The following is a 25,036-nucleotide window of genomic DNA, read 5'->3' as shown; positions in this document are numbered from 1 at the left end:
TCCATTATAAAAAAATAAGAGCGATTTGAGAGAGAAAGCTTTAGGATAATGTGATAATTTTTAAAAAAATTATGATAGAGATTGAGAGAGATTGAGAGTGATTGAGATAAATTGAGAAGGATTGAGAGAGTTTGAGTGAGAAAAATGTGTGGGGGATGGGGGTTACTTATAGGGAAATTTTTTGGTTAAAAAATTGATTTGTTTTCAAAAAATTCCGGGTGCAACGGCTACTTTAGGGTTTCGGTGGGTTGGGTTCGGCGGGTTCGGGCGGCAATGGTAAAAAAACTAGCCGTTAGACGGGTTTTTGAGCATTCGGGCACTTCGAGCATCTCGGGCATTCAGGCAAAATGAGACATTGCGAATCTTCTGAACCCGTGACGGGAAAATCTACCTCGTAATCCGCCAATTTATGCAGGTTAATAGGGCGGGTACGGTGAATATTTTTATTCACGGACGAGTTGACGAAAAGACCATCCCGCTTTAGATCTACCATGTTACCATCCTTATTCATAGTTTAATGGGAAGAATTTGAATTTTAAAAAAGAAAATTTTCATATTAGTACTTTATGTTTTAGCGTAATTATCATTTAATATTTTATATTTTTAATAATTTTTGATATCTTGACATTTTGACAATCGTTTTTAAATACTTTTGAGTCTATTTTTAGAGCCGTAAACGGTTAACAATGCCCTTCTCATTAATTAAAAAAAAAAACTAATAAATTTAAGAAAAATACTGAAATTAATCTTTAAACATTTAAAAATTAAAAAAAAATAAAAACATAAATCTTCAAACACCATCTTCTCTCCCCTCTCTTCTCGACATTGTCTCTTCTCTTCTCTTCTCTATTCGGTGAGCCCAGCTCCGGCAAGCCCATACCCCCGTCTTCTTCTCTCTCTCAACCAACTCTCTCTCTCTCTTCTCTCTTTTCTCTCTCGAACAACTCCCTCTCTCTCTTCTATCTCTGGTGAGCCCGTCCCGGCGATCAGCCACCGGCGAGCCGGCCCCATCTGCTGCCATCGCGACCCTGCCCAGCCCCAAACCCAGACCCAGCGCAGCCCCGTTGCAATTCCGACTCCCACCACGCGACTCTGACATCCATTCTCTGCCGCCGTCGCGACCCCTCCCAGCCCCAAACCGAGCCCCGGCGCAGCCCCGTCGCAACCCTGACCCCATCCGTCGTGACCCCGCCCAGCCCCGAACCCAGCCCCGCCGCCGAACTCCGGCGAGCCAAACAGGTATAATCTTTGTAGATTAACATTTTCAGATTTTCTAAACAACTCCAAATACTATTTTCGAGGTTGTTGCCGTTCATTTTTACCCAGAAACTTTCTCAAACCAACTCAGTCTCTACTGGGTATTTATTGAATTTCGAAATTGTTTTGGGGATTTCGCAGGAAATTTTGTAAACCCATTTGGAACTATGCTCGGAGGAGTGAAATTCATACCGCGTGACCAGATTGATAAGGCAATGAAAAATCCATCTTACCTTTTTCATTTTTTGTTCTTTTAGTTAAATAAAATGAAAATGAAATATATGCTTATTTTACTAATGGATAATTTTTGCTAACTGGATCATAGGATGATAGCTCAGATGCATTGAAAAAAGATAGAAAGAAATCGGGTCAAAAGGATAAGAGGGATAAGGGGAAAAAGAGGAGTTCTAGTTATAGTAGTTCGGATGAAGAGCTTGAGAGAGTAAAGAGAAGCTCTAGAAAGAAGAAGTGGTACTCTTCTGATGAGTATTCGTCTTCCTCGTATTCCTCGGAAAGTGATAGCGGAAAAAGTTCGTCCAAAGACGAAAAGAGACGACGCAGGAGGAAAAAGGGTAGAAGAAGGGATGAAGATGATGATGATAGCTCAGGGGATGAGGCTAAAGGAAGAAAGAAAGCTAGAAGGAAAGGAAAAGAGAAAAGGAGTAGAGGAGACATTGCGGAACATGATATGTCTGGTGAGTTTCTTTCTATGCTGTATTTATAGGCCGAAGTGTTTGATGCATGCCGACATTGGTGAAATTGTCTTGTCTGCTTTTATTTAGATTGTAGATTGTAGATATTGGGAAAAGAAGTAGCAAAGAATAATGCAACAATGTAAAAGTAGAATGAAGAATAAACCATGTAGTATAGGCAAAAGGTAAAGAAAATTCTAAGTTGGGATAGGATGATTATTCAGTGTTTAACTCTGATGGGATGATTATTGAAATTTGAATTCTTTGAGATGTAGATTCTTAATTGCAGTAGAACTCAGTTTCAGGAATATGGTCCATGCGACCTCCCATTTCATTAAAATTTATCTACTTCTGCTTTCTGTAGAGGACAGTGGAGGAGCTAATTCTTTCAAAGACAAGGAAATTGTAAGGGCGGAAATGGGGTTGGAATGGATGCTTAGACCTGAAGCAAAGATGGATAGAGGACCCAGAGTCGCTGTTGAGAATGAGCCAGAGGAAGCTAAGAATGAGGAGGTATGCTCTGAGTTTCAGATTGGAAAGCTGTTTCGGGACCTTGGGTGTTGTGATATTTCAAAATATAATGGGGTTGTTTGTCATACTGTATGCAAATTGCATTTTGTTGGATGATGGTGGTGATCTAACTCCTATCATTCTTGTAATTAAAATGGAGCAATTAAGAGTTGATATGGCTGTGAACAAGATCTGAATATGTTGAATATTTGTCATCAATAAATGCTTGCTAAAATACAATTCAATGCTCAACATATCATGTAATTATAATGTTAAAGGCTCCCATATGATATTCAACAGATTTTGTCATCATTGTTATATTTTTGCTTGCTTGGTGCTTATAAACCTTTTTTTTTCCTTCCCTTCTTTCTTTTAAAAAATAGTTGTGTTGAAAGTTTTGAATAGTAAAAGTATCAGCATTTTCACCTTTACACATACACTTCTAGTGCTGCCCATCTCTTTATGTACTTATGATTTCAGTTCTTCGGTATTGCTCAACACTTTTCGTCTTTGGACCCAGATAAAGAAGGTCAATCCCAGGGAACTAAATCCATATTTGAAGGATAATGGTAGAGGTTATCCAGAAGAGAAGGACGATCCTAAAGCTGGTAGCAGTAAACTCCCATCTTCCTCTCTTGTTGGAGATGGAGGTGCGAGTTGGAGACTGAAAGCTTTGAAGCGTGCAAAAGAGCAAGCAGCTAGAGATGGAAAGAGGGTTGAGGAGGTGTACTTCCTTGTTTTTATTCTTTGATAGCATTACCAACATATTTTTGGTATGTACTTTTAACTTTTAAGCATTTGAATTATACAGGTCGTCGAGGAGCGGTGGGGTTCTCTTGGTCAACTGGCTGTATCTGTGTCATCTCATAAAGCCGCCCCGACTCATGCTCATCTGAATGCTATAAACAGTAGGAAAAGAGGGGTTACTGAAGAAAGCCAAGCTGGTTCAGAAAGTGAACATAAAAAGAATATTGAAAAGGTAACGCAGAACAAGATAGAGAAATATTGATTGTAAGAGTTTTAATGGGATAAGAATTAATACGTTTCTTCAATTGTTGTTTGCAAGATCAGTACTGAACAAAACTATGCATACCATAGGCCTTTTTAGCACAGCTAAGAATTCAAAACCTAAGATAAAGATCAAAGCTGAAACTCAGGGTGTAAAATTTGGATAAAACACAAAATCCTAAATAATTGAGAAATTCTTAGATATCTAACTCTGATATCATAACTTCTCTTTTTTAGGCCTAGTGTAAGTTTGAAATTCATTCTCATGATAGGCCTTTTTATATTATAGTTTGCTTTTATTTTCTTATTTATTCATTTATTTATTGTGTGGGAGTATGACCCGCTTGCTTAAATTATAACATAATTGTGATTATCAGGGCAGTGGTCGGGACTACCTAAAGGACATATCTCTCAAGCTACCTAAAATGAGGGCGCCTAAAGTTAAAGATTCTTTAGCCTGGGGAAAGCGTAAAAGTCAGAATGTCTCTACACAAGATGATGGCCTTATTTCTGAAGCCGTATCTAGCTTAAATAAGTTTTCAAACGATGGAAGCTTTATGCGTGAAGTTCTTCAAAAGCAGAGTAATAAGTCTGATGGTCCTGCCGGGGAAAATGAAAAATCAGAAATTGAAACAAGCTCCGTAGTCAGAGACTCCTCATTAAGCGCAAACCAACTGGCAGCGAAGGCTTTTCAGCTTCGTGTGAAAGGAAAGCATGAAGAAGCTGAGAAACTTTTGGTAAGGCCCATTTTAAGCTTTTGTTTTGACTTAATCTCTTTTGTTATCTTTGTAATATATTGATAAGAACAAAGTTTGGTTCCCACAGAAAAGAATCAAGAAGAATGAAAATGTAATCTTTACTGATTAACCGAACGAATCACAAACAATCCTACGAATACTATGACACACCCTTGCTCAGCCTCAGCCAAGACTTCCCAAAATCACTCAGACTATTTCCCCCCTCTCTCAGTTCCCGAACACCCCTTTTATATAACCTGCATTCTCTAACTAATTCCCTCCCCAACTAAAGTCTCAGTAACTAACTAATAATATCCTTTCTAACAAACAACTAACTTCTCTAACCAATTAACAAGTTCCTATCATATATATGACGTGCATGCTCAACATGAATAAGTCTTGCTACTGTCACACTAGCACGACTGATTGCATTTGGTGCTGATTACTTTTTTTTTTTTTTGGGGCATTGTTTATCAGCAAGAAGTGGAGAATATCAAGGCTAAGCAGGACGGTGATGATTATGTCTATAGACCAAGAAAAGAGGAAAGCTCAAACAGGTAAATACGCATTTTCGGTTTGCAAATCCTTTTCTCCTTCCTTTTATCTTGATGCTCGTTTTCTTGAAAGAAATTTAAAAACCTAAAAAGATATTACTGTGGATATCAACAATTTTTGCCAACAAACTGTGCTATCTTGTACAATGGTTTTTGTTATACTGATTAATTTGATATGCAGCTCATGGCTTTAATGGACTTTTATTTCCACTTAATGATAGTTTGCAACTTGTACTAAATCTATCTAATAAAGACGTCCTCTTTATCTAGACATGTTATGCAGGATATGTCTCTTCGGCGCAAGAAGAATGAGGATGATGCTGATAGGCATCTAGCTCAAAAGATAATGCAGAACAAACAATATAGTACGTATGGTCAGGCAGATGATGAGTACGACTTTGATGATGGTCCAAGCAGAAAGTCGCGGAAGAAGCGGCCGGATAATGATCAGGCTGCCCAGAGGAATACAATCGCAAATCGTTTCTCAATTAAGCAAGAAGACTGCATTTTTTGCTATGAGAATCCAAGAAGGCCAGCACATCTTGTTGTGGCGGTAGCGAATTTCACATATTTGATGTTGCCACAATGGGAGCCTGTGGCGCCCGGCCATTGTTGTATTTTGCCAATGCAGGTGAGCTCAATCTTATCTTGCTTCTCATACTTTGTTGCAAAACTAAATGTGATGTCACTTATTCATGAGGTAATTGTCAACTAGACGAGTAAAGTGAAGGCATTTACTTTCGGGAGGTGTGGCCATGCTTCATTATGATATTCGGTAGACTTGAGGGACTTATCTGAAAAGATTGATAAACCTAGTTTAAATCGATTGAAACATGATAAGATGTTCTTTCTTACTAAAAATTATTTCAATTTCGACCTTGTGCTGAAAATTCATTTACTTGTTAGGAGATTTTGACATTTAAACTTTCTCAACAGCATGTACCATCCACAAGAAGTGTTGATGATTATGTTTGGGAAGAAATTCGAAATTTAAAGAAATGCCTCATTATGATGTTTGGCGAGCAAGAGAAGGATGTCGTGTTTCTCGAAACAGTGATGGGTTTGGGACAACAACGGCGTCATTGTATGGTTGAGTGTGTTCCTTTGGACCGAGAACTCGCCGAAGAAGCTCCTCATTACTTTAAAATGGTCAGTTTGTACGTTGTTTTGATTTTGCTTTAGATGCCCCATTAGTTTGAGTAGATAGTCTGGCTCCTTAGTCTTCATCGATAGTGCTTCATACATTTCTATTTGCACTTGAGATAATGTAGATAATCGTATCATTATCGCATAATAACCAAAAATTTTACATAAATAGTTAAATAGACCGAATTTTAAATCGAATTTTACATAAATAGTCCTCATCGATAGTGCTTCATACATTTCTGAAGTATGAAATGTATCAATTACAATGTAAATAGGTAATTGATTAAAAGAAAGGTAAGTGATTGGTTGATTCCATTCTATTTAGACATTATTAAAGTAAAATTCGGTCTATATATGATGGGGCTCCTGGACCCCCATTACGTTTCACCTATGCTAGAAGAATGCCTAGAAGAGTTCGTGTTGATGTGGCAGCAAGGGATGAGGTGGAGGCTGGTGAGGTGGAATCGGTGAGTGGAGGAAAAGGTGTTGACATGGAGGGAACTCAAGGAGCTGTTGAGCTCACTGCTGAGTGAAGTGCGTGATGTCTCGGATCTCGAGAGGAGCCTCGGAAGAAGAGAAGGGAAGAGGGAAACGGTTAGCTAGAACTAGAGAATAAAAATAGAGAGCGGAGGGTAGGGAGGATCATCGTTGAACTTCTCTGTAATTTTCATAGACGAGCCTTGGCTCTAGCGAGTGCAAGGGGTCACTCGAACACCCCCATAGCTCTTGCATTTCCTTGATAATTACAGTTCAGATCAATTTCTTTCAATTCTTCCCTCTAATTTTCTGATATTGTGTGAATCATCTGGCTGGGAATTTAAGTCTTAACAATATACTATTGCCAACCATCTTCTGATAATATCTAGTTTGTAATAAAAATTCTATGCCTTTATGTGGTTGGTCGACTTTTGTTTTCGTTTCTGCTTTCGTTTTCTGTACTAGTTGAGAAGTTATCTGCGCTGTCTTTATTTTTTGTAGTTTGAACAACTACGATTGCGAATTTGCATACTCAAACTTATCCTGTTATTGATATTATCCGCGCTTAAGTTCATAGGATCTTTTCTTCTATTCATAAATCATAAATTTTAAAATCCACTTTTCTATTTCAGGAAATAGAGGAAGCTGAAAGTGAATGGAGTCGACACAACGCCAAGAAACTTATCGACACTAGCGTAAAAGGATTGCGTAAATCAATACCTGAGAACCTGCCATACTTCCATGTTGAATTTGGTCTCAAGAAGGGGTTCCTCCATCCTATTGACGATGAGAAACAGTTTAAGAGCAACTTTGGTCTGAATGTCATAAGAGGAATACTCAAAGTGCCGGAGGAAGACATGTATCGACGCCGTCGCCGGAGATACGAATCAACCGAAGAACAAAAGCAAGCTGCTAAGAGTTTTGCTCGTGATTGGGCGCGGTTTGACTGGACAAAGCAGTTGCATGAAGAATCATGAGGCGGCAATACTTTGGCTCTGAACATTTTTCTGTAGAATTTAATGTAATGACTAGTGATAGCAGAAACCGTTAGGGGCTAGTGTATGTAGAATTTTTTAAGAGAGTGATTACATTACAGTCGTCTTGAGCTTCTGATGTAGCAAGTACATATTTGAAATTCTTGTTATTGAGTGTCGGTTTCTATCACATCTCAAGTTATAAGAAAAAAAAAAAAATTCTGTTTCGCAAAAATAAAAATAATAGATTTGAAAGAACAATCAAGGTTTATACTTCATTAACCGTTGGATTGTAGAAAAGGAAAAAGATAAAACTTTGCATTGCGTGCATCATGTCTTCTGTATAGCTATAGTGTTGTACACAAGTCATAAAGTACATGCATATTTTGGTCAAACAATAATTTAACGGTCTGATTCATATTCTTAACGAAAATTTAATGATAAACCAAAAAGTTACGGGTACGTTTGTTTGGTTGCAGTGGGGAAATGGTAATAGGAATAGAAATGTGAATGATAATAGAATAGAATAGAAAGGAAAGATGATTCATTTGTTTGGTTCTACTTTTACAAATGCAATGGAATAAGATATGAATATTTTCATGTTGACAAAATTACCCCTTGTGTTAATATAACTAATATCATATATATTAATATAATCATTTAATAACTAATATATATATAATTATAAGGATATCATATATATAATTATAATTATAGTTATATAATATTTATTATTATAATACAATCATAATATATAATATAATAAAATAATGATATTGTGAATATTTTATATTATAATGTTACAACTATACTATATTATATTATTAGAAATATAGTATAATTATAAAAATGTAATAATATAATATAATATAACATATTATAATTATAATATATAATATAGTATATTATCATTTCTAATTATAGTATATTATCTATTATCTATTATAATATAAATTTATATTGTAATTATATAAATACTTAATTATAATATTATAAAATATAGTATCTGATTATAATTACAATATTATATATTTAAAATAATAAATTATATTATATTTAATTTTATAAAAAAATACTACTATCCTAATTATTATTATAATTATTTATTACAATATCACAATTATATTATATTATAATGATAAATATAATAATAAAACGTTGTTGAGTATGTGGCTTTACTCCAAGGTAACTCAAGTCTCGATTGAGCAGTCATTTTTCATAGTCACGAGCACCGTTTCACATTTGCAACTGTAGAGGGCGTTTTATGACCCCTAGCTGGTGTAGAAGTTCTATCTACAAATGGATAAGACTTCTATATTAATATTAGTTTATAGGAGTTTTTAAAAATAAAAAAAAAAGGAGCAATACCAAACTTCGTGATAGAACAAGAAGTTTGGTATTGCTCCTTTTTTTCATAATAAATTATTATTTATTAGTCTTTTGCTGAGTTAGACAAAAAGAGAAGAAACTTGGACAAAAAAAGAAGTAACTTGGACAAAAGAAAGGAAGTGACTTAGACAAATCTTTTTTGTCGATAACCTCAGACCAATCAATCGAATAATGATTAATACATAATCGATCGAACACTACTTGAAAACGGCTCCTCTGCTCAGAAATGAAATGTTCCAAATGTTCCTGTAAATTCTTGCTCCCATTGGACCATTTGTATCTATATGCATTAGAATTTATGTTGGATTGGCACTACATAAATAATCAACATATATACAAAAAAGTGTAGACGTATGAATAAATTAAAAAAGAAAACTAAAAATCCCGGGTTTATTCAATTAATATCAATCAATATAAGTATCAATATTAAGTAAAAGTAAAAACGTCTTTACTATGGACGCTTTCTTCTGGCTCCACTTATGAGAGGACAAGCCGAAACAATAGGCATTGTGAAGCGAAGAGCTTTGCTTGGAGAAACAGAAGGAACATGTATCACACGCGCAAAATCCGAGAAAATACCACATGAATATTCTACCATAGTCGGTATTCAAGAATCCGTACATGAAATTTTAATGAATTTGAAAGAAATTGTATTGAGAAATTATTATTAATTACAATATGACGATTATATTGTATGTTATATTAATGATAAATAAAATTACAATGTATAATACATAATATAAGATATTATTATAATATTAAATATGATATATTATAATATACGTATAAAATTATAATATATTTTATCATATGTTACAAGATATTATTATATTATAATATAAATTATTATAATATAATATTAATTATATTATAGATATTAATATCATAATATTTATAATTATAATATTTAAGGGTAATGATGGAAAAGAAAATTAAAAGAGCTTAGAATGGACATTCTTCTCATATGAGAGAGGAATGATAATTCACTTATTTGATGGAAAAGTCATTCCATTTTGAATGACCATTCCTTTTCTTAAAACTAACTAAACATGATAATGAACCTTGATTCTTTTCCATTCCTTTCCATTCCCCCTAACCCTAAGTAGATAACAACTAAGAATGAAAGGTCAAATGCAATTATTTACATTTGCATCAATATGAAATATGAACTGTGTTAAAAATTAGATGTCATAATTCTATATTATTAAGAGTAATAAAATTGTAGAAAATGACATTAAACAAACGAACACCTAAATTTTTAGTGGTTTGAGATTGCCAACTTTCACTGTGATGATAAAAAAGCTTACAAGATAAAATCGCACACTTCACAGTTATTTGTATTTTTTTTAATGAAGATAACAATCGTCAGGGCAATAATTAAGCTCCTTAATTTGGCAAATTCATCTACTTAAAAAGAGAGAGAGAGAGTCAACTCTTATTCTTCGTCTTCATTTTTGAGCGAGAAATGAACTTTATTTTGTACGATGTGTCTATTGGTCACTATATCCAATTGTAGGTGGAACAAGGCTAGGAAGATAAAACGTAAAATTGTGGAGAAAGCTCCTTGCGAGTTTAACAAAAGCCTAAAGCGTGTAATTGAGCCCGTTTAGTTGGAGGATTCGTTCTCTGATTCGAATTATAGTTTATAGTTTGTTATAGTATTTTCTCTCACAAAAAACATACGTAAATAAAAAATGATTCTAATCTATGAACCAAACGGGCTCTAACTTATTCCCACATACAGGTCTTTAAGAAGTTGTTTAGTTGGGGGATTCGTCACTTGATTCGAATCATGGTTCGTGGTTCGTTACAGTATTTTCTCTCACAAAAAATACACGTAAATCAAAAATAATTTTAATCACATAATTCTAATCCATGAACTAAACGTATCCTAACTAATTCTTCTGTGGATTTGAATAATGACGTAGATGATGATGATAATGTTGAGAATACTTATTATTATTATTTTTTTAAAAGAAAAAGTGTCCAAATATAGGACTCTGTGTCTTAAAATGTAAGCATGTACAGACATTTCAACTGTACTAATAATTACCACCCAATAAAAAAAGTATTAAAAAAGGAAATATCACTCAAATCAGGAACAAAGAAATACCTTATTTAGGGGTTGTTCTTTTAAAATGTAACTTGAGTGTGGTTTTTGAGTTATAATTTGAGTTGAAGTTATAACTTGAATAAAGTTGAGTAAAGTTGAATAAAGTTAAAACTTAAAAGAACGTGAACTTGAATAAAGTTGAAACTCGAGTTGTCTTTTTTTGAGTTTTTTGGATAAAAGAACATGCCCTTAATCACCATTTATAGCTAAGAAGTGGATGGGGAATCGCATTTGTTGAAGGGTTGTTTGATTGGGGGATTTGTAACCCGATTTGAATTATAATTCATGATTTGTTATAGTATTTTTTCTCATAAAAAATACACGTAAATAAAAAATGGTTCTAATTTCATGATTCTAATCCATGAACCAAACGTCTCCGAAAGAATTCAGCTTATGTTTAACAAAAAAAGAGGAGGGGGGATTGGGATTTGAATTATTAAGGGTGCGTTCGGCTGGTCAAAAAACTCAAAAAAATGTAACTCGAGTTTCAATTTTATTCAAGTTCATGTTCTTTTAAGTTTGAACTCAAGTTTGGGACTAAAACTCGAGTTCAAGTGTCCCCTTCAACTTGAGTTTAGAAACTCGAACTCAAATTAATGAACAGTATTTTTTCTATTCTTAAAAATGCTATAACTTTTTCATTTTAATCCTGATTGAGATGATTTTTTTCTATGCGTTGATAACGAAAAGACGAATAAAACCTCACCCAGATACTCTATTAAAATTTTTCATCACCATTGAGTTTTTATTAAAATACTATCTAAATACAAATTTAAGTTTTGACTCACTCAAACACAAACTCAAAAAAAAATTCTTATCTCAAACCATAACTCAAATGTACACAACCAAACACAAACTCAAGTTACAACTTCAACTCAAGTTATAACTCAAATTTAACTCAAAAACTACACTCAAGTCACACTCCAAAACAACAGGCCATAAGGTTTGGTTCATTTTATCGATTTGAGTTTAGAATTTGAGTTTTATTACAGTAAAAAATTCTCAAAAACAGTCGCATCTAACTTTTTTGCTACAGTAAAAAACTCTCATATAAAGTCACATCTCAACTCGAATTAAAACTCGAATCAGCGAACTAAAATGGGCCCTAAGGCATCGTTCATTTCACCAATTTAGGTTTTCAATTTCAATTTTGATACAATTAAAGTTCTCACAAAAGTCAAATCTAATTTTTTCTATTACAATTAAAAACTCTCATATAAAATCACATTTTAACTCAAATTAAAAATTCGTATCAACCAACTAAACGATGCCTTAAAATTTACTAAATTTTGGATTTAGTTTCAGAATTCCCCTGGCCTCTTGTTTTAGAGGACAAAAATAACAGCCTTACATAACACTTACATAACAGAGCCAAGTGGAAAGGTCAAGAAAGTGAGGATTTGATAATATGTCTAGATTAACTTCTAGATTACTTGAAGTGTTATAGTTGAACATATCCGAAAACAAATACCACGAAAACAAACAAAACAAATCCGAAAACAAACTTAAGAACTAGAAAGTCAAAGTCCAGCAGCAAAGGTCAATGTAGTATGAAATGCCTTAACAAAGTCACTTTTGCTTTCCTCCTCAACTAATCAGCATCAACCTTCCTGTAACAAAAGAAAGAATCAAACTTGACGTTAGTAAATAACCCGGATTTAAATAACATGAAGTTAAGACATTTATGAGATGTTTATTTTAAAAATTCGTCTTTAATTTTAAATTATAATTTTTAATTCTTTATAATATTTTTTTTTAATAAAAAATTTAAATTTTAAAAATTAAAATCACGAAAACTCTCCTTAATACACTCCTAGAAATTATAAATCTTCAGTACAAGCAATAATTAGGAGTCCACTATTATGTCTAAATCATCAATGAATTCAAAACATTCACACATATACGTACACATATATTTGTGGATTTTAATAACATGAAGTTAACATTTAATACACTCCTCGATATTATAAGTCTCAGTACAAGCAATAATTAGGAGTCTACTATTATGTCTCAATCATCAATGAATTCGAAAATATACACATATACATACACATATATTTGTGGATTTTAATAACATGAAATTAACATTTAATACACTCCTCAAAATTATAAGTCTTCAGTACAAACAATAATTAGGAATCCACTATAATGTCTTAAATCTTCAATGAATTCGAACACTATAATATACATATATACATATACACATATATCTGTACGTGTATATAACTATATATATATATATATATATATATATATAAGACATGAAAGCATCGCGATGATGCCTTCCTCAAGTGTCGCCGATCTATCCTCGGTAGAAATTCCAAATATCCATTGCTTCAAATTCTGTGTAATCTTTCTGTTATCCTCCTTTCCCGAATCTAAATATCCATTACTAGCTCGCTCGTGCATCTCTTCAAGATCACGCTGACAGACGACAATGAAGGCATGCAAGTCATTCACATTATGTATCTTTGTAAATGGGATAAAATAATATCAGTGGAAGTCATTAAAAAATGAAGTAATCCCAACTTGACTAAAAAACAAATTTTTCATGGATTTTTATTTATGTACTCTGCAAATGTTTTATTTTTTTATACTATCCGTAAGCGTTACTTAATAAGTCAAATACAGCCACAACTTTTAAAAGAAAGGAAAAAAAAAAAAAAAAAGAAGAGAGAAAAGAAAAGTCAACACTAAATTCACTCGAAATTATATTGTTCTTCATCCTGTGATAGTTCAAAACAATGAGATTTAGATGTTTTATTTTTTCCTTTTCATTTTTAAGTTTTAACTCCATTATTTTTTTTATTTTTTTTATTTTCTATGGTGATTCAAAACAGTAAGTTTTTAGGTGTTTTACTTTTTCTCTTTCATTTTTTAATTTCAACTCTTTTATTTATTTATTTTTACTTTGTTATCTTAATTTAAAATGTTTCACATATTTCTATGATTAAACATAATTTTTTCACTTAAAGTGCTATTAATATATACTTATTTAAAAAAAAAGAAAAATAATGTGTGGGGATTGAAACTCTACATTTTGTAGTAAAATTGAGTGTGCAAACTTTGTTAGGACTACTTAATGTATACTCTTTTTTAATTTATAAGTAAAAATTTTTGTCTGCTTATTTTTCCTACTTATTGTTATTTGTATTTTACATTATAAAAACTTTAATTATAACTAAATACATGCATTGTACTAAAACTAGTATATACGAAAGAGTCCATATTGACTCTTCGTTGTCAACAACCCACAGTTTTGGTTTTTTTTTTATTTTTTATTTTTCTTTGTTCTTTTGACTCAATCTGTCTGCCGTGATCCTTTAAAACCGTTTAAATTTTCCTTTCTTTTTAATTTCACCATTTTTATGTTTTACCTTCTTTTTTAACTCTATATATTTGCCATTGTCTCTTAAAAACAGTGGTTTAACTTTTTTCTTTTATCTTTTTTTAGACAATTTTTACGGTGGAACACTTTTATATATATATATATATATATATATATATATATATATATATATATAAACCCCCTCACCGGTGAGAACTCCATTTCCCACATATATAAAAGAGTCTATATTATTCACTCTTCGTCATCAACAACGCAGTTTTGGTTTTTTTTTTTTCCTTTTTTTTTTTTACTTTATTTTTATTTTTCTTTGTTCTTTTGGCTCAATCGGTCTATCGCGATCTTTTAAAACCGTTTAAATTTTCCTTTCTTTTTTAAGTTCACTATTTTTATATTTTACCTTCTTTTTTTAACTATATTTATCTGTCATTGTCTCTTGAAAACGGTGGTTTGACTTTTTCTTTTATCCTTTGTTTGGCAATCTCTCTAGTGGAACACTCCAAAAAAAAAAAAAAAATCACATGTGAGTGCTCCATTTTTAATTATTAGTTTAATTTTTTAACAGTTACATCTGTATAAATTCGTATTAAAACTTATAGTACACAACACAAAACTGCTCTGCAGATTTAACCGTTAAAAAATTAATTAAATAGTAAAAAAATAGTGTTCCACTCGTGTTTTTTTAGATGTTCTACCATAAAGAATGCCTTCTTTTTTTTTATGTGCTTTACTTTGGTTTTTCTTTTTCTTTCTTTTTGGCTCCATTATCCACCATAGTCTTTTATTTCCAATATTCTCTTGTCATTTTCATTGTTTTTGCTCTTCATTCTCTCATAGCTTTTTTAAACCTCCAATCTCAACTTTTTCACCAGATTAATTACTTGTGATCTCTATTCAAACATTTTATGTTAAATGTTTCATTCTTTTCGTGTGCGTATGTGTGTGTTTGTGCTTTCTTGTTCCTCTAAATCGAAGAACTAAATCAACATTTTACTTAGACGTTTATGAAACATATAATTTTAACTTTTTAATTAATGAATTGCCTTTTTTCAGCTATAATAACACAATAATGCACATGAGGGTTTTAAAAAGCCAGAAAAAGGAAAAAAAAAAATTGAAAAGAAAAATCTAAGACAAAAAATCAAATTATGTCACCAATCCAAATCTTTTTTTTTTATTTTTCAAATATATTTTTTTTGTAACTATTTGTTTCTTATCAATTTTCCGTCGTAAAACTCTAACATGTTATATTCGTACTAAATTTTGTCTAAACATAATCAATATATTAATTAGGTGTATCGAAACTGTATATTTTAACAAATATAGAGTTGTTAGACCTACATATAAGTTCATTTGTAAAGCAAATGCACATCTTTACAGACTATTTGTGCTCATAATCTTTTTCTTTAGATCTTTAAGTGAATTTTTTCTTACATCTATTTTTTAAACATAATCAAAATTATAAATATTTCAATTACAATTTAATACGTGCGAACGTACCTCAATTAGTTTTTAAATAAAGAAGGTACTATAGGAATGGTGGACGTATATACTGATAAACAAAAAGTCTAAGTGGGGTAAATTTACTCAACTGATCTATTTTCCAAATTGTTTTTTTTTTCTGGGTAGAAAAAATTGATTTTCCAAGTTTATTTGACGAAAATATATAAGGGAAAAAAAAGAATAAGCTTTGATAGCAGATAGCCATCAAGCTATGTAGAAATATATTAATATTTATTTTAAATTTTAAATTTTAAAATTCTGATTGAAAAAATAAATAAATAAATTTTAAGTTTTTAAAAGGTTGTCATTTAATTATAAATAAGAAAAACGTGTTCAAAAGAAATTACACTGAAAATTACATTTCCTTTCTCTTCCCCCAAAAACTACGTTCTATGTTCTTGTGTTTTCTCACTTTTGCTTAGTGCAGAAACACATAAAAAGACTTTTCATATTCTAGAGGCGATTTGCTACCGAAATTTGGGAGCAATCTCACAAAAGAGAATGGACAAACACCGCTTTAAGAAAAGTATATTAATTACGTATTTTAAATCTTCATTATAAGATTTCTAACACTTTCTACTGCTAAAATCTTCATTATAATAATTATAGGACATTGATTGCGCAACTAGTATGTGTAAAGGGGAACATAAGAACACACATGATTTTTTAAGAAATACCATAATTTAGTATTTATATATCTGGGACATGTGATATGATTGAGAAAATGTTTGTGTGAGATTTATAGTTGTACGTTTTGGCCAAAGCTCATTTTTAGTATTCGTATTGTAAGAGCATCTTCAAGAAAACTTGTTAAATTTTAGTTAAATTTTAACTAAAATGGTTAGAAAGATATTTTAATTAATAATTTTTGGATGATTCATCTTCTTATTTTAGTTAAATATAAATTATTTCAATATTTGTTAAATTTAAAATATAAATTATTTTATCGAATATAAAAAAGAACATTTTCATTTATTAAAGTTAAAAAAATAAAATAATACAAAAAATTAAATAGTTAGCCTCTCCGTGCTAGTTGTATTTAGTTAATGTGAAAGACATTCTACAAAATAACTAATCATTTAGTTAATGATTGGAGTAAAGAAAAGCTACAAAAAAAAAAAAAAAAAAGTTAAATTACTAGTCATGTTAACTAAAAATATGATATGATTAATATGATTAAAGTTGCTTTTAAGTAGTTAGTGTAAGAAACCCTCAATCCATCTCGTAGAACGGTGACGGTGGTAATGGAGGTGTATTGTGAAACCTATCCAATCAATTTTTAAAAGGTCAGTCTAACAACTAAAATAGTCTTAAAAATTTCTAAAAAGGTAAAAGACTAGCTAAGAGTGATAGTCAGGGTGATAATCATGGGATAATAGCTCAAATGCTTTTTAACAAAAAAATAAAAAATGAAAAATGGTAGACTTTGCTATACTAGAATAATAATACAGTATAGTATTAATAAGGTAATCTTTTTATGATTATTCTACCACATGTCTCTGAAAAAGAAAGAAATTGGGAAAATATAACTTGACAATGGACTGCCAATTCAGATTAAAAAAAAAAAAAAAAAAAGAAGGGAACTTTTGTTTTTTTTGATAAAAAGACAATTTCCAACATTGGATTAACTTTATACGGTCTGATATGTATATCCATATAAATTATTTTTGTGATAAATTATATTGTTAAAAAATTAATTTGCTGATTAAAGTGCTCACCTACCCATATTTAAAAAAAAAAATCTACTCTACCAGATAAATTTCTAAAAAGGAAGAGCCAAATATAACTCTTAATATAAAAAAGAGTTTCTCCCGTGGAATCAGAAAAATAAAACTATTAGTAGTTTTATTTTTTTTAAGCGTGAGGTCTATATCAAAAATTATTTGTTATGCATATTTTTTTAATTTAATTTGATTTTGACAAGATCCAATGATCAGAAAACTAGTCATGTCGGTAAGACGGCCTACCAGAGACAGTCTCAATATAAAAATGAAAAGATTAAGAAAAAAATTACATGTTTACCATAGTTTTTGTGGATGTCTATTATTTATGTCATTCTAAATAATTGAAGTGCTATTGTGCCTTTTGTTTTCTTCATAAGAATTGAATGACACTTATTAATTTTTACTATTGTGGCATAAATAATCTCTTTTAGGATTAATTATAAAAATTATCCTTGAATTATACCCTTTATAACACTTTATTCTTTAATCTTTAAAGCGAGACATCCGTCCCCTATAAAGAATAAAATATTAACAAAAAAGCACTTTCCATTAAGGGTATAACCAAATGAAAAATAACCAAAGGAACTATAATTGTGAGATTTATTAACGGAGGAGTGATTTTATTAACATTTCATTATTCATGAGTAATGAATGTTACGTTTTAAAAATCAAAAAATAAAGTGTTATAAGGAGTATAATTTGGAGGGAATATTTATAATTAATCCTATTTTTTTATCGTCTTAAATGGAATTTTTTTATTTTTTTTGACGATTAACGCAATATTCGAATATTTTGAGGTGTTAGCTTGGTCACATATACTTCAGTTGTCGTGATGGTTGACGTTGAGGTAGTAGTATAAGTGTTGATTAATATCCACTACAAGAATGGGCTAAAAAAAAAAAAAAAGCATGAGGTGGTTATTTGTAGTGACTAATATTTGTTATAAGCTTGTGCCGTGGCAGAAGGAGACAATTAAAACAAATTATGTGGCTATTGGATAGATAACTAAGTGAGAGAATTGGACAAGTCATGCTTGTAGACCTGCTGAATAAGCTACTAGCCTTTCTATTTTGGCTAACGATTAGATTATGAGTGATATTACTATACCACATGAAATTTCATTGAGCTGCCACTTAATCACATATAGTTTGGTATTTAATTTATTATCTAGCCGCCAAGGGTTGTTTCCTATATATATATATGTAACTTTGTTTCAGGAGTTTTGCTACCAATTGAAGTGAACAGAAACGTGATAATACAACAGAGAGAAGAAGAGAAAAGAAAGGAAAGGAAAAATAAGAGAGTGAATAAAGAGTTAGGTTTTATCCTTAAAAAGTTTTGATGTAAGTATACAATTAATGTTATATATGTTAATATACGTTATTGTTAATTTGATTTAATGAGATTTGAAACTATTTTCTGAGTATAATGTAAATTTTTATGTAATTAAAGATTTAAGGATTAAATAGATAACGCGTTTAACAGGTTTTAATAATATGAGATTCACTTTATACAAGAGTGCCTTAAATGTTAAAGAAATTTATTTTGAAAGTGTATATTGATTTGTGGTTTACTTATTAAGCGTAAGTTCATATAGTTCTTGTGATCCAAATAAGTTAAGTTCTGAAATAGAAGTTTCAGTTGATTGAGTAAGGATGGTCTAAGATTTTATGATGATTTTAGAGATATTAAGATTTAAAATTTAGATATTAAGATTTAAAATTTATAATTCTGATAATTTTGTTCAAAAATTATTTCTGTTTTTTTATTTTATAGTTTCATTTTATATAAAATAACGTTTTTTTGAGCTATTTTTAATTGCTAATTTTAGAGAGGCATTACAATTAATGATATTTTAGAAAATCTAAAGGTAAAAGTTCTTAAAAAAAAAAGAAGTAGAAAAAGAAAATCATACTAGAAATTAGAGAGAGAGAGAGAGAAAAAAAGAGTTAAGGGGTAAATATATATATGGAGAGAGGGAAGGAGGGGAGAGAGAGAGAGGAGACCAAAGTGGGTCAGAAGCACACGTTGTGCTCAGGCAATTCCATGTGCCCACATGGATGATTGGAGACTTATTAGAGGACTCAAAACTCCTACAGCCAATTTGTGCCAACTATACCAAAATGCTTTACCTCTTTACAATTTACACACATTCAAGAACAAATACCAACCACAACAACAAACAATGAATCTCCTCTTCTTCTTCTTCTTCTTCTTCTAAGTTAGTTTTTTTGTTTTTGTTTTTGTTTTTCTTTCGGAGAAATTTGAGAGAGACCCAGAAAAGTATTTGATCTCTAAAGTGATTCCTTTAGAGGAAAATAGTGAAAATGAAGGAAAACAATGATGGGTTTGTGAGAGCAGATCAGATTGATCTGAAGAGCTTGGATGAGCAGCTTGAGAGGCACTTGAACAAGGTTTGGACAATGGACAACAAGAACAAGAAGAGAGAAGAGGAAGGTAATACTAATATTAATAATAATAATAATAATATCAACGATCTTCCTCCTCTTACAACCATTAGTGCCAAGACTTCTTCTTTGTTGAGCCCTTTGAAGCAGAGGCAACATTGGGAGATTGATCCCTCGAAGCTCCTCATCAAGAGTGTTATTGCACGTGGCACTTTTGGGACCGTTCATCGTGGTGTCTACGACGGCCAAGATGTCGCCGGTTTGTTTTCCTTTCCTCTATTGGTCTACCACCTTTTAATTATTTGAATCAGATGAAAGAAAAAAAAGAAAGACAATATTTTGATGTGTTTTAGTTACGAAATGTCTATTTTTTTTTTTTTTTTTTTTTTTTTTTTTTTTTTTTTTTTTTCTCTTTTCTCCTGATTACGCAATTGCCATTCTTGTTTATTTAGCGTTGCTACAGGGTTTAGGCATAACCATTTGTCCATTTTTGTTTAGTACTGAAATCTCTAATTTTTAGGATTTTTTCTCAGCACCCAACTGCCTATTTCTTGTTTATTTAGTTCTATGCCCCCTTTTGTATTTTTAAATTTTTAATGAATTTTGGTCTACTTTTATTTGACTTGTCCACTAGGCTTTGTATTGCAAATGTTGTTGATGTTGGGGATTGGGATTGATTTTGATGCTGCCTTGTAGGTAGCCCAATATTGGGTGAGGTGGACCATTAGAATTCATCTTCAAATGATGTTACAACTCACCAGAACTTGAAATTTTAACCTTTTTTTTTTAAATCTCTTTTTAGAAAGCTAAACTTTGGGTTTATATTTATTAGTTGATTTGATTTTGAGGGTCTGGTGATTCCCAATTGCGATTGTGCTCTTATGGAATCCGTGACTTCTACACGGATTCCGGATGAAGTTTGCTGTTGGCACATTAACTTTGATGATGATATGATTTTATATTTATTTTTTTCGTCAACTTTCTTGTGATCCCATCTACTAGTTGAAATATTGCGTTAAAAAATTCCAATATATATGTCACGATAGGTAAAGTTACTATTTTTTATATGTCGTTTCATCATCATCCTCATCCCCATCTCAATCCAATAAAGTATGACATTTTGCCTTTCATGTATTATATTTTATTTTCCTATCTCATTAATTTTAGATTTTGTAAAAAGGGGTTGCTTTTGCTAGTTTTGTTAACATTACTTTTTTTCTGGGATTCTTTTGTAACTTCAGTTAAATTGCTTGACTGGGGTGAAGACGGCCACAGGACGGAAGCTGAGATTGCTTCACTAAGAGCAGCTTTCACACAAGAAGTTGCTGTATGGCATAAACTTGATCACCCTAATGTTACCAAGGTCACTATCTCTATATGTAAACTTCTCTCTTTCATATATTTGCATGCCCTAAACAAAGAAACTTGGCAGGTTCATTGTCATGCTCATTAAAGTCCTGTCTGGAAATAAACTTAAATTGATTTACTATCTCACTTGGATAGGTTCTAGTTTTTATTTCGTGGAAGTATCCATTTCATGTGGAATGGGAACATTTCTAGTTGTGAGTTGCATTATGTTCAATCTATTATTGATTTAAGTTGTGACAAGAAATGGCAAGAGTGTTTAGTGTGGGAGTCTAATTCTTGCCCTGACACAGAGTTGTATTGGGGGACACTGGTTTTTGGAATTGGGTTAGAAAAAATAATGTAAGTTTGAGAGGCGAGAGGCGTGTGATTATCTTGTAATCTTCTTCTTTATCATTGTGAAATTCTGCTACAGCTAAAAGTAGATTTAGTTCACATTAAGGGCGAACCGCTATAAATCTTGTGTGCGTGCTTGTTTGCATTTCTAATATATTGTTGCATAGTTAGTTAACTATTATGGTGTCTAATCCATAACAGAGAGCACCTCACAATATTGTATAGCAGTACCATTAAACTTTAGGAGTTATTCCCTCTTCTTGCAGTTGCTAGTTTTGCCTTTGTGGTTCTGTGACATATTTGAGTTTGGGTTGAGCAATACATCACACGTTGTTTGAGTTTGCTCTAGAGGTTTCAGAGCATTTGTTATGTATGGAATTAAAACCACTTGTTCGACTGGGGCTTAAGTAAGTCGATACTAGACATTCCTCTTTGCTTGTTAGACAATGAACATTGTACTTCCATTTGGTGTTTGGCCCCTTTGATACTGTGATATAGAGCTTGGGATATTGATGAATGGCCATTATTGGACGTGTGAAACTGCATTTGTTCTTTTGAACTATGACTACTGTTTTTTGTTTGCCTGAAACATTTAACACAATTCAATTGTCTCCAACTAGTTTATGTTTCTAGGTAGATTTCTCAGCATTGTAGTCTATGTTTTTCAGTTTATAGGAGCAACAATGGGTTCATCAGAACTGCGAATACAGACTGAAAATGGTCAAATTGGCATGCCCACCAGCGTCTGTTGTGTTGTTGTGGAATATCTTCCCGGGGGTGCTCTCAAGTCTTTTCTCATAAAGAACAGGCGAAGAAAGCTAGCTTTTAAGGTTGTCCACCAGCTGGCTCTGGATCTTTCTAGAGGGTATTACTCCTCTGCTTCTCTTTTTGCTTCTTGTATCTTTTCTTCAATTTGGCAGTTAAAGAATGAAAGGTTAATTTGTGATTTTGTCCAGCAGAATACTGAAGATAATGAACTTTGCTTTGCAGCTTGAGTTATCTTCATTCACAGAAGATTGTTCACAGAGATGTAAAGACAGAGAACATGCTCTTGGACAAGACTCGCACTGTAAAAATAGCTGATTTTGGGGTTGCTCGTGTTGAGGCTTCGAATCCAAATGACATGACCGGGGAGACTGGGACACTTGGTTACATGGCTCCCGAGGTATTTCGTTCAACTATAGATAGTCATTTGATTTTTTCTGGAGCTCAGGTTGTCTATTTGTAATCTCCATAGACACTGTTGCCCCTATAAATCTTGTTCTGGACAAAAAAGATGACTTAGAAGAAGTGTGAAATGGCATATTTGCTGTGCTGTTCCATTTTGTGATGCAATGCATAATTGCCACTTCAAATTCTATATTCGTTTTTTATTATAAATTTTGGAATTTATAAAAATGAACTTTTAGTTTCTTAAATAAGGACTGGTTCTATTTTTAGTCCCCATACTATAGGCTAAACCTCATTTTGGTCTCTGACTCTTAAAACGTCTCAAAACGAATCTCTGTTCTATTAATTTGTCTTAAATTAGTTTTTCTTGTTCATTCAGCTGTTAAAATCTGGAGAAAAAACTAGATAGATCAAGGACTCGTTTTGACACGTTTTAAAAGTCAGGGACTGAAATGAGATTCAACCTATACGCCATGGACATAAAATTAGATTAACCCTTTTAATATTTTAACACTGACAATGTTGTAATTATTAAATGAGAAAATTAACAGATCAAGCAATAGCATTAAATGACAAATTTTGGCATATGCTATACGCTGTACCAAATTTCACACAATAATTTCAAAAAAAAAAAAAAAAGATTTGAAAGAAGGTAAAAGTATTCCCTTGACAGCATCTTGAATGCATCACTGAATTAATGTGCCAAATTTGAAAGAGTCCTTGTTTCATTTGATGGGGGTGGTTTTAGCTTCCCACTTAGTTATCAGAAGTGCAAAATTGAAAGAGGGTTTTTTCACTAAGAAAAGCACATCATCGAAATGAACTTTCATTTGCAGGTTCTCAATGGCAATCCATATAACAGGAAGTGCGATGTTTACAGTTTTGGCATCTGTTTATGGGAGATATACTGCTGCGACATGCCATATCCCGACCTTAGTTTCTCGGAAGTTACTTCAGCCGTGGTTCGCCAGGTACTTCTCCTATGCCAGTAACTACACATTTGTTTTGTTGCTTCAAAATTTTCAGATAAAGAGATAAACCCTTCCCATTTCCTCTTGCATTCACAGAATCTGAGACCAGACATACCGAGATGTTGCCCAAGTTCACTAGCGAACGTTATGAAGAGATGCTGGGACGCAAATCCCGACAAGCGACCAGAGATGGACGAGGTAGTTTTAATGTTGGAGGCGATCGACACATCAAAAGGCGGAGGTATGATCCCCGGTGACCAGCCTCAGGGCTGTCTCTGCTTCCGCAAGTATCGAGGGCCTTGAGGATTATTCTTCCTTCTTGGTGCTCAGATAAACAACTGGTTTAGTGGTGTATAAGTATATGATTATTCTTAGGATCGGAAACGATCCAATCTGTATCTATGATGACAAAGATTAGAGTTTGGATATGTCAGAAACAAGTGGTGAAGATTGCTGCTTTGTATACACTGAAGAAAAACCCGAAAAATACATCTCGCATTTTCTGAGGATGTAATGCCTTTGTTAGAATTTCTTTTCTTGTCCTTTTTGTTTCCTTACCACCTCTTTTGTAAGATTTTTCATCACATACAACAATACTATTGTAATCAAAGTTGACCTTACCATCTGCTCTCAAGGACTTGCTCTTTGCCTACTTGTGAAGTTCTTCTCCAAGGAATTCATTTTGCGTAATTCGAGCACCTGAAGGTGGGAATTGACATTGTTATGGGATATTACACCATTTACAATGTAAATGCCAATGTTAATGCTATATTTGTTACAAAGAAGTGTGAAAATGACAAATTCCATATTTTATCTTATTTTGTAGTTCTAAATCTATAATGCTATATCTACATCTCGTAATAATTATTTAGTTCTAAAACTTATGAAAGTAACTTTTTGAGTTGGAAACCAGCTCAAAATAAGTAGGTGATGACATGAACCCGTTCAAACTTCAAAGTGTGGGGCGGGGCGGGGATTTGTGCGGGTTGACGGGTTGGATGCACAACCCTAATATCATTACTATCACACAACGAAAGAACATTGACATTAAGAATTATTAGTCCATACTCCCATGGAATATAATTGCAGGGTAAAATATTATTACAAAAAATTAACGTGGAATCAAATGGATGGTGCAATAATATATTTTTCCTTTCCAAAAAAAAAAAAAGGAAATAGTGAAGTCCTCACGGTCCTATCCAATTTGAAACATGTTGGTTTTGAAAATGATTTTCTATTCAGAAGTGTGTATCTAGCGGATTGTGTATAATAAAAATTTAAACAAACTTTTGAGATATTTATAGATTACATTAATTTATGCATGAATAAATTAATCAAATTAATTTATTTACCTAG

The 25,036-nt window shown here is 32.1% G+C and overlaps 2 protein-coding genes across 2 annotated transcripts; both read left to right on the top strand.

Moving 5' to 3' along the window:
* Window positions 1-807: 807 nt before the first annotated feature.
* On the top strand, window positions 808-7,607 carry LOC21400433 (CWF19-like protein 2). Its single transcript, XM_024164186.1, has 11 exons — window positions 808-1,239; window positions 1,399-1,469; window positions 1,583-1,952; window positions 2,314-2,462; window positions 2,980-3,183; window positions 3,271-3,438; window positions 3,845-4,204; window positions 4,682-4,761; window positions 5,029-5,389; window positions 5,695-5,907; window positions 7,014-7,607. Exons 2-11 carry the CDS (start codon window positions 1,425-1,427, stop codon window positions 7,356-7,358), a joined length of 2,295 nt encoding a protein of 764 aa, XP_024019954.1. The 5' UTR covers window positions 808-1,239; window positions 1,399-1,424; the 3' UTR covers window positions 7,359-7,607.
* Window positions 7,608-19,439: 11,832 nt separating this feature from the next.
* On the top strand, window positions 19,440-24,388 carry LOC21400432 (serine/threonine-protein kinase STY13). Its single transcript, XM_010095982.2, has 6 exons — window positions 19,440-20,097; window positions 21,080-21,201; window positions 22,208-22,404; window positions 22,530-22,704; window positions 23,546-23,680; window positions 23,777-24,388. The coding sequence occupies exons 1-6, from the start codon at window positions 19,758-19,760 to the stop codon at window positions 23,981-23,983; spliced, it is 1,176 nt and encodes a 391-aa protein (XP_010094284.1). The 5' UTR covers window positions 19,440-19,757; the 3' UTR covers window positions 23,984-24,388.
* The last annotated feature ends 648 nt before the right edge of the window (window positions 24,389-25,036 follow it).

This window comes from Morus notabilis, unplaced genomic scaffold (genome assembly GCF_000414095.1).
Source record: "Morus notabilis unplaced genomic scaffold, ASM41409v2 Scaffold363, whole genome shotgun sequence".
NCBI lineage: Eukaryota > Viridiplantae > Streptophyta > Magnoliopsida > Rosales > Moraceae > Morus > Morus notabilis.
Note: the sequence above shows the minus strand (reverse complement) of the source record. Positions and strands in the feature narration are given on the sequence as shown.